A 10479-nucleotide genomic window follows, 5' to 3' on the forward strand; every position below is an offset into this window, starting at 1 on the left:
GACATGGAAAGTCTTTGTTACATGCATTTTCAACCAGCAATTGACGTGCCTCGGTTATAACCTCTTTGTTACATGCACATGCATACATGTGCATGTAACATGGTTGTACCATGTTTGCTGCTTGTATTTTGTAGCAAGTTATGCTGGGAGTAAGAAATATTATGTGATATATCTGCCGGAAAATCCTTTTCGGATTGTGTGCTTTGGAATTCATATACTCCTCTCCAAAGTGCACTTTTTTGCATTTCATGTATTGGGCTTCTATGATCTTGGAAATATTGGCACCTGAAGACTAACAGGCTTAATACATCTTGCTATGTGGCCTCCCAAATGGAAAGAAATTGATTTCCTTGGATATATGCTATTCCTCAGTTTGAAATTTAGATATTGATGTTAACTTTTTGATCATTGACTTCTTAACATTTTTTTAGAAACTACACGGTAATCCAAACAATGGAATTACTTTTGCATTACGTAGTTAACAATTTCCCGAGGATTTAATAAGAGTTTTCTGTGTCCATGTTTTTTATTCACAAGATTTTGAAAATGGTATAAAAGTCTCTTCTTTGGTAAAATTAGAAATCGATGAAGGGTATGTTTGGATGTTACCGATTAACTCCTATATAAGTTGGTTGTGTGGGTATGTGTTCTTGTATCACTATCGTCCATTTGATTTTTTGCAGTTGCCCGCCTGAGGTGTGAAATGGCCTAATTCATTGGTTAGAAGATCTAATCAGTGTAGTCGCTTAATGTTTAAAAGAAGAAGAAGAAGAAGTGTACCTGCATGACTTCTGCATGTGAGTGGAGAGGGCTCCCATGTTGGGGTATTTCAAAAAATAAAATAAAATAAAAACAAAAGAGAAAAAAAAAAGTTTTTAGAAAAGCAAATGGTGAGAATAATTGTAAGGGGTTTATAAAGCTTTATTTACTTTCTTTTGGAAAGTGTTACATTATGCTCTAACTTGTACGCTTACATGAGTTCTGGTTGCGGAGAAAATTAGTAGGGCTGAAAGTCGGTTGGGTTGGGTCAAGTTGGTGCTCAATCATAGCCCAACCCAAAGTTCCTATACCTCAACCCTAATTCAACCCAACCCAACCTTGGGTTGAAAATTCTCAACTCCATACCAACCCAAGTGGGCTTGGTCAGGTTGGTTGGGTTGGTCCAGTGGATACATGCTAATATTTTCGTTATTACATAAGTCTATTATATTTCAATTCACGTCTTATTTTTTGTACATATGATTTTATCAATTATATATGTAATTATTTATTATAAAGAACTTCATTTTTTTTCTAAACAAATAAGATAAAATATAGGACAACTATTCTTTTAAAAGTCATATTGTGTAGCACACAATCCATTTGGGAGAGAAATCAGGCATATCTTGTTTGCTCAGGTCATTGGAAATGACATGGACCAGTGAAACCTTACAACACTGGAATTTCCGGTGCCTTCAACACAGACGATCCGCACTTAATTATAATTTATAAGTTATATATTGATCGGGTTCGGGTTGGGTCGGGCAACCCAAGACCTCAACCTGAGCCCCCTCAACCTGAGCCCGACCCAAGTTTTATTGGGTTGGGTGTTTGTATAGCCTAAGACCGAGACCGAACCTGATACATTCTGCCTGAACCCAACGCAATGTCGGGTCGGTTGGGTTGAACCCGCTCGACTTTCAGCCCCAGGGAAAGCTCGAGGCTTGAGGATTATCCAATTCCTAATTTGTCAGTCAGTAGCAGCGGGGTTTGATCTTAGGATTCCTGATGAGCGAGTCAGTGGTAGGAAGAAATGATCAGCTTTGGGATAGTTCAGTTCACCACCACTTAAAAAAAAATTCGTGGTGAGTCATTCTCGGTTACAGGGAAATCCAGATCATCCAAATGGCTGAACTGATTGTAGACGAAGGCGGGACAAAAGTCGCACTGAGACAAAATCGATCTGGACCATTTGATATTTTTACTTTTAACCGTTCATCGCCAATTAGATGGCTAGAAATTTCTCTACTAGTGATAAGTTAGAGAGATGATCCATCCACGGGGTGGACCACAATTTGATGGTCTGGATGATTGTAGTTGGTAAATGTCCGCGGTCTGTATGGAAGATGAGTCACCATCATTTTGGAAATGGTGGTAAACTAACATCAGAACCGGTTAGACAGTGAGTTACAAGGTACTGTGACAAAGGGATAAGTTCCAACTGGTCGCGTCTGTGCAATATCCAACCCATCCAATAAGTTGGCCCCACCAAGAAGATCCCCTTGTGAGAAAATGAAAATCAAACCACCACTCATCAGGTGGGCCGAATCGTAGAAAATAATAGATAGCCGCTGATATAATAAAAATATAGGTGTGGCCAATCCGATGAGTCGATTGCGCTGAATTTTTTCACACGAAGATCCTTGTATTGGGGCCAACCTTTTGGACGGTTCTGATGTATATCAGAGGATGGAAATTAGTTGGAGGACCGACTAGCTGGACACGAATTTCTCCAATTTTCTTTTCTTTTTGTAGAAGAGGCCATTCTAGGTACGTGTGCCAACATGGCACACAAGTGCAACACGTGCAAAATCTGGGTTTCCGCCGTCTACGCATCAAGTGGGAGATATCGAGTTTCTGACCGTCCATTCTCTAAAACAAATTTGGTCAACCTGATCACTAGATGGCCTGATTATTGGGCCAGAGCATGTTTATGCTGGGTCTTACCTAATGAATGGCCTGGATTTGTTCTCTTTTTGCTAATTAAGCAAATATTCAGAAAGAGAATGCAAGTAGCTGCTTGTGGGGCCCATCGTGATGTGTGTACAGCATCCAAACGGTCCAGCGGGTCTATCATCATGAAAATGTGTTGCCCGAAAAATAAAACCAATCCAACTATCAGGTGGGTCACCACGTGAATTTGGAGGTTTGTGGGTGGCTCTCCATTTTTTTCTACATTGTGGCATACCTGATGATTAGATCACCCTGGTTTGGTGGGATGCCCATTTTTATGGTGGGACACCTCTTCTGGACGGATTGGATTTCATACATACGTTATAGTGGGCCCCACATAAAGCTAGTGGACCGTTCTCTTAGCCTGTTGAGACCCCTAATCTAATGCTATTTGGCCTCAAAATACTGCGTTTTAACAACTTTAGTCAACTGATCAGTAATATAAACGGCCCATTGAATTTGGATCTTACTCTATTTCTTGTTAAACCTCTTCTTAACCGTCCATCGTCTATCATCTGACTATTAATCCAATGGCCAAGATAGTCCGGCTGGTGTAATTTTTGAGCTAAAGACCATTAACATGGTTTTCCTGATTCCATCAGATCAATGGTAATCTCTCTCTCTCTCTCTCTCTCTCTCTCTCTCCCAAAATTCCCCTTTGACTTCATAGCCCGTTCAAGTCCAAATCTACACCGTCCATGGCACCGAATGTTGATCGAATCTATGCATGCGATGGCCCCACGATGGGCCAAAAATACCATCACCTGGACACCTACATACGGGAAAGATTCAACAGGAGTTATTTGATACTCTGTCAGCGTATGACGCTTGATCCGCATGCACTAGATGTTGCTACGTTACAATACAAAAATCAGTTTGATTGCACAAATCCTAACCTCTTATTTGCGAACACTTGTTTGATAGTTTTCATTTTTAACCGTTCAATAAGTGTCCACTAATCTGATAATAATATGATAAGATAACTTCAAATTTTGGTTCACAATACAGCTAAACTGCTAAAAATAATTTGGACAGTTTAATTTGAATTGTTTGTATGACACGAGTGCAACTTCCAGCTAAGTGCCTGCATATCATCCATCATACTCAGCCAGAGTATCAAAGTTTTTATCCAAAGTACAAACCCAGTTACCAAACAATCAAGGCCGTCCAAGGATACAAAAACTTGTACTGTGATCATCCAAAGTGGGGCCCACTAAGTGAAACAATCTACAATCTCCATACACGTGTCACTTTTCTACAAGTTACCAAAATATTTAGTGGAGGGCAAAAACCCTAAAACCCAAACCACTCCTTTTGGGGAAGAGTCTACCGAATGCTAGAATCCTCCTATTTGTAATTTTCTACCCGCCCCTCTGTTCTGAAACACAGGCCCATTAGAACCACGCCACGTGTCAACCATCCAATCATGTTGGAGGGTTCAAATTTCACACGGGTTCATATTCAAGCGTCAAATGCAAACACAAAACACGTGCCGGCGTGGCATATGTGTGAATGATCCTGGATGTTCATTAGATGGGCTGGCCCACTCATGCGTCTTCAATGGGGTCCACTGGTCATCTTTTTTCTGACCGTCTGTTTCTTCATTCTTTTGTGGTGGCCCACCTGATAATCGACTGACCGGATTCTCGAGGCAAGATACATTCATCGTGGATACTACTTACAAACTTAACGTCCCCGATCACATACACATGTGCCAGTTTTGCACGTGTCGTGCGATTGTGTTTGGCGCATGAAGATGGGTTGCGTCTGGAATTAGAATTCTTCAACTGGAAAGTTGTGGCCGTTAGGAATTCATGGGCCAGAGCCATAGGATTTGAATTTTCCCAAACCAACACTCAAACCAACGGCTATATAAGTCTGCCACTTACCGCCCAACTTCAATCAACAGCACTGCGATTTCAGTTCAGTTTCTGATCTGATCGGCTCTCGCAATACTCAATCAGGACCGTCGGTTCTGAGAAACCAATGGCTGCAGCTGTCTCGACCGTTGGAGCTGTCAACAGAGTACCGGTACTGGGTTTTTCCCGCCCTTTTCGACTCTTTCATTCTCTTCGATGCTATCTATTGAAATTATGTTTTCTTTTGATTTTTCTCTGGGTAAGCCTTTGTTTCTCGGTTTTGAAAATGGTTTGTTCTTATATTGTCTTTTTGGGTCTGTTTGGGGTCTGATTTGATCGCTTTCTATTGGATTCCTTGAGTTTTGTGTTCTTTTCTTTCGTGGGTTGTTGAATTTTCCCACTTTTCAATCATGGTTTCTTTCTATTTTTTAACATTTGTGTCTTTCTCCATTTGGCTTATTAGTGTTGATTGATTTTCCCAAGTTTTGGGCTGTTTTCATTCATGGGTCTTTGATCTCTCTCTCTCTCTCTCTACCCCCCTTTTTGAGTCTGCTTGTAGTTGATTTTCCTTTTACTGATTGATTTCTTGAGTTTACGGCAATTTCATTCATGGGTCTTTACTAGCTTAGTTTGTATTGCTTTTCAAGAGCTGGAGAGAAAATGGAGTCAGTAATTTCATTCCATCCGTGTCGTTTCCTGCATTTCAATAAACGGTTTTCTATGATGCAGCTGAGCTTGAACAGCTCCACTTCCAGAGCTTCCGTACCGAGCTCTTCATTCTTCGGCTCCAGCTTGAAGAAGGTGAATTCTGATTTGGTCCACCCTAGAGTATCGAGTGGAAGTTTCAAGATTGTCGCAGAAGTCGATGAACAGAAGCAGACATCCAAGGACAAATGGGCAGGTCTCGCGTTCGACACATCGGATGATCAACAGGACATTGCCCGTGGGAAGGGAATGGTCGATCCCCTCTTCCAAGCTCCGATGGGAACCGGGACTCACCATGCCATCATGAGTTCCTACGACTACATCAGTACCGGACTCCGCCAGTAAGTAAATAATATATAAATAAATAAATAGAAAATCTGTCATTGTTTTTCGAAAATTTTATAGATTTGATTTTAATGGTGTGGTTGGCCTAACTAATTTAAGGTACAATTTGGACAACACCATGGGTGGGTTTTACATCGCTCCGGCTTTCATGGATAAGCTCGTTGTTCACATCACCAAGAACTTCTTGAGCTTGCCTAACATTAAGGTATGCCAAGTACATACATACATACATATATAACATGTCTTGTAATTCTTTGCTCGAACATGGGATGATTCGGCTGAAATGTTACAGGTTCCTCTCATTTTGGGTATTTGGGGAGGCAAAGGTCAGGGTAAATCTTTCCAATGTGAGCTTGTCTTTGCCAAGATGGGAATCAAGTGAGTTATCTGTTCTGTTCTTTGTAATTTCCGGGTACTGGTAGAAACAAAAATAAAATGAAATATAATGTTTTATAGTGGTTTAAATTAGAGCAAGCAACGACAGCCTGTAATTTTCTGCATAAAGCTATGTCATTCTCCATCAGTCCATATTTTCTTATCTGTATTTGAAATATTAGTGATATTCCATGGCATCACATTATGTTTAGGGTGCGTTTGGTTGCACCAAATATCATGAAATTTGATTATTAGTCGGTCTAATTCGGTGCAAAATTTCACAATATTTCATGAATTTTGGTTCAACCAAATGCGCTCTTAAGACTCTTTGGAAGTACCTTCAAATCAAATTTTGGTCGAATCTGTTAGAAAATTGATTTAGCATTTGGGGCATCATGAAAATTGATACCCAAATATATGAGTTACCATTTTTTCCACTTCTCCGTCGACAAAACAGTACATTTTTCATTTGAGTACTACTTCAAAAATGAAATTTGGAAGTGAAACCACTTCTCCATCCACAAAGCAGTACATCTTTCATTTGGTTACTACTTGAAAAATGAAAATTGGAAGTGTAAGGGACCCTTATTTTGGACAAAAAGCATTCTGCCTCCCATCTCTACAAAATGGACCCTTAAAAGATAACCTCAGAAAATAGCTTTCAATATCTACAAGTGATTGGAAGTACTTGTGCTAATCACGACCATAGTTGCAAAATGGAAAATAACATAAAAATGGTAGGGAAAATATTCATATTAATTTGGTTTCGATTGTAAAAAATACTAAAAAAAAGGCCATGCCAAATATTCAGAGAATGAAAAGTTTAGCATAATATAGTTTGGACTCGAAAAAGAATGGAGTGAAAAAAAAATGGCTATATATCTGAACATATGTGTGTATCATGTATAAATAAAGTTAAAATAGAAAATTTTATTAAAATAATTAGAATGTCTATATGTATGATAGATAGTCAAATAATGTTCTCCTTTTCCTCTCTCGAATCCTTCCTTTGCAAGCAATCCTCATACAAATTAATCTTTCTGTTAAAAATTTTCATCTTACACTAAATTTTGACAATTGGGTTGTAGCCACCAATCTCTATCTTTTACATTGCCCCCAAAAGATTTTTTTTCAATACAACATGTTTTATTGAAAAAAAAAATGTGTTTAATTCAGTTTTCTAAAAATAATAATAATCTAGTTTTTGCTTATATTCTGAAATATATGGAGTTCTAAATGTTTGATCAATTATATATATATATATATATATATATATATATATATATATATATATATATATATGGGAAAAGGTACTATGCGCTTGACCTCATGATAAGCTCCCGTGAGGTCAAGTTGTGTGGGCCCCACCGTGATGCGTGTCGACCATCAACACCGTGTATTTGATGGGTCCCCTCTAAATTACGGGATATCCCAAAAATCAGCCGTATACGGAACTCAGGTGGGCCATACCATCTAAAATCATGTGAAGACACCGTTAAAACATATAAAAGCACTTGGTGGGGCCCACCTGAGTTTTGAATGCTGCTGAAACTTGGTCTGAACCCTCATCCAAGTAGGACACACATAATGGATGGGCTGGATTTGCAAACCACATCTCGGTGGGCCCAAAAAATGATTATGAATGTTTTAATGGTGCACGGCCCCTACCCACTTCTGTATGTAGTGTGGCCCATACAAGTCACAGATTGACTTGATTTTTGAGACCTAGGTCCATGATGAAATGATGCATTTGACTGATGGGGTAGATGTTCGAAACGCATCACGGTGGGGCCCACACGGCTCGACCTCATGGGACATACTAGTGAGGTCGAGCGCATAGTACCTTTTCCCATCCATATATATATATATATATATAGTTTTGCTAACTAGGATATGACGTAGTGAAAAGGCCAACTAATTTTTGGTAAACTGATAGTAATTTTCACAAAATAACTTGAAAAGAGTTCGACATCTTCAAGAGCTAGATGAGCTTTTTTTATTTTTATTTTTATTTTTAGGCTAGTGGAATTTCACCACCTATGGGTACTCGAACCCTTGGCCGGGAGTTGAAACTCCTGAGAGTCTACCACCCGAGCAAGAGTAAGGACCCCAGAGCTAGATGAGCTTGACATCATCATCTTCTCTCTTTTGCAAGCATGTATCAGGACCCTCTTTTCATTACACCCACCACCATCTTCTGTTTTGGGAATTGAAATAGTAGTGTACTACTTCAGTTCCGAAAACATGGAATGTGGGTGTAAGCAAATTGATTGGGGTCAGGTGTAATTATCAATTCTCCTTCATTATCAATTCTGATGACCAGTCCCATCATGATGAGTGCTGGAGAATTAGAGAGCGGAAATGCAGGAGAGCCAGCAAAGCTGATCAGGCAACGGTACCGTGAGGCGGCCGACATCATCAAGAAGGGGAAGATGTGCTGCCTCTTCATCAATGATCTTGATGCGGGTGCCGGAAGGCTAGGCGGTACCACTCAATATACGGTCAACAATCAGATGGTGAATGCCACTCTCATGAACATTGCTGATAACCCAACAAACGTTCAGCTCCCTGGCATGTACAACAAAGAGGAGAACCCCCGTGTTCCGATCATAGTCACTGGAAATGATTTCTCAACACTGTATGCGCCGCTCATCCGTGACGGTCGTATGGAGAAGTTCTACTGGGCCCCAACAAGAGAAGATCGGATTGGCGTCTGCACAGGTATTTTCAGGTCCGACAATGTGCCCAAAGAGGACATTATCAAGCTCGTCGACACCTTCCCTGGCCAGTCTATCGGTAAGCGCCGAGTCTGTTATGAAAATTCATGATCTCTTATCATAACTGATCAAAAGAAACATTGGTTTCTTGTCAACCATTCAATGTCACAGGTGGGGCCCACCATTGGGTAACATAAGCACCCCACCATGGGATGGTCCATCCCTTAAATAGCTCCTCCTCAGATGATCCTAGTAATCCTTTGTAACTATTCGATCATAAACAGCAATCAACTTTCAGTAGGTCCCACCATGTGAATGATCTTGATCACTAAAATCTGGGCTCCACATGTTCTGGGTTTGCAGATATTCATTGTTTAATTGATTTTGTAGCTGTCTTTCCTTTACCAACATCATCTGATCGTTCATATTATAATGTTCTGTTTTGCAGACTTCTTTGGTGCCCTCAGAGCACGTGTTTATGACGATGAAGTGCGGAAATGGATTGAGAGTGTCGGCGTAGAACAGATTGGGAAGAAGCTGGTGAACTCGAAAGAAGGACCACCAACGTTCGAGCAGCCGAAGATGACCCTTCAGAAGCTGCTGGAGTATGGCAGCATGTTGGTGCAGGAGCAAGAGAATGTGAAGAGAGTGCAATTGGCTGACAAGTACTTGAGTGAGGCCGCTCTCGGAGATGCAAACAATGATGCTATTAAGAGAGGAACATTCTATGGTTAGCACTCTAATTCTAGAAGGCCTTGATGGGGAGATTTGCATCTGGATTCGGAACGGTCTTGTGGTTGGAAACAGAACAATGGAAGAGTAGTAGTAATAGTTGTAGTTGTAGTAGGATTAGAGGAATGTTTTTTAAAAGGGGTGGTGAAACAAAGCTCATGGTGTTTGTTCTATGATTGTTTGGATGCAGGCAAAGCAGCACAGCAAGTGAATATACCTGTACCTGAAGGTTGCACTGATCCATCTGCTTTGAACTTTGATCCGACGGCCAGGAGTGACAATGGCAGCTGCCAATATTAGCTCTATGGATTTGGTGGGCCATGAAAGTTATGGGTTTTTGTTTTTTAAAGATTGAGAGGAATTTGTCCAACTTGTATTCGTATAAATTGTTGTAATTTTAGTCTTTATATGATCTTAATGAGATCTTGAAAGGGCTTAGTGTTTGTGTTGATTTCTCATTGGGAAGTGGGGCCCGAGCACGGTTCGGCTAATCCAGATCGCTGATCTGATGAACCCCTCCAGGGCAGAAGTATCCACGTTGGATGATCCTCATCCTTCATCACTGGCCTCAGTGGTCCACAAAAAGACCAAAAGATTGGATGGATGACTCAGATCTTCTGATTGGGAAGATTTGTGGAGCATCCCTCATCCAGATCACTGAAAATGGACCCCACTCCGATGCATTAGGATCCTATAATTCCTCAAAAAATCAGTGCAGGAGAGAGAGAGAGAGAGAGAGAGAGAGAGAGAGAGAGAGAGAGAGAGGATTCGACCACAAGTCATCATATTCTACACTCAATGCTAGGTCTTGAGGTAAATATATTCAGTTTGATTTACAACTCAGATGAACCAAACCATATTCAAATATAAAATCCACTCTGCTCATAGATTCTACACTTGATGTCAGGTCTTGAGGTAAAGAATCAGTTGGATTTGCAACTCAGATGGGCCACACCATGTCTAAATATAAAATCCACCCCGCTCATCAGATTCTATACTTGATTTTAGGTCTTGGGGTCAAAAGTCAGTTGGAT

The 10479-nt window shown here is 40.4% G+C and overlaps 1 protein-coding gene across 1 annotated transcript; it reads left to right on the forward strand.

Annotated features, from left to right (window-relative positions):
- The first annotated feature begins 4586 nt into the window (after nt 1-4586).
- LOC131252818 (ribulose bisphosphate carboxylase/oxygenase activase, chloroplastic) lies at nt 4587-9888 on the forward strand. Its single transcript, XM_058253545.1, has 7 exons — nt 4587-4743; nt 5301-5617; nt 5721-5826; nt 5914-5999; nt 8320-8792; nt 9162-9443; nt 9636-9888. The coding sequence occupies exons 1-7, from the start codon at nt 4699-4701 to the stop codon at nt 9743-9745; spliced, it is 1419 nt and encodes a 472-aa protein (XP_058109528.1). The 5' UTR covers nt 4587-4698; the 3' UTR covers nt 9746-9888.
- Nucleotides 9889-10479: the final 591 nt, after the last annotated feature.

Source organism: Magnolia sinica, chromosome 8 (genome assembly GCF_029962835.1).
Source record: "Magnolia sinica isolate HGM2019 chromosome 8, MsV1, whole genome shotgun sequence".
NCBI lineage: Eukaryota > Viridiplantae > Streptophyta > Magnoliopsida > Magnoliales > Magnoliaceae > Magnolia > Magnolia sinica.

Excerpts from the sequence above, each read along its gene's own strand:
- LOC131252818 (XM_058253545.1), top strand. The coding sequence starts at position 4,699 with ATGGCTGCAGCTGTCTCGACCGTTGGAGCTGTCAACAGAGTACCG. Across the intron at positions 6,000-8,319 it reads TTTGCCAAGATGGGAATCAA|TCCCATCATGATGAGTGCTG; the intron begins GTGAGTTATCTG and ends TCTGATGACCAG. Across the intron at positions 9,444-9,635 it reads TAAGAGAGGAACATTCTATG|GCAAAGCAGCACAGCAAGTG; the intron begins GTTAGCACTCTA and ends GTTTGGATGCAG.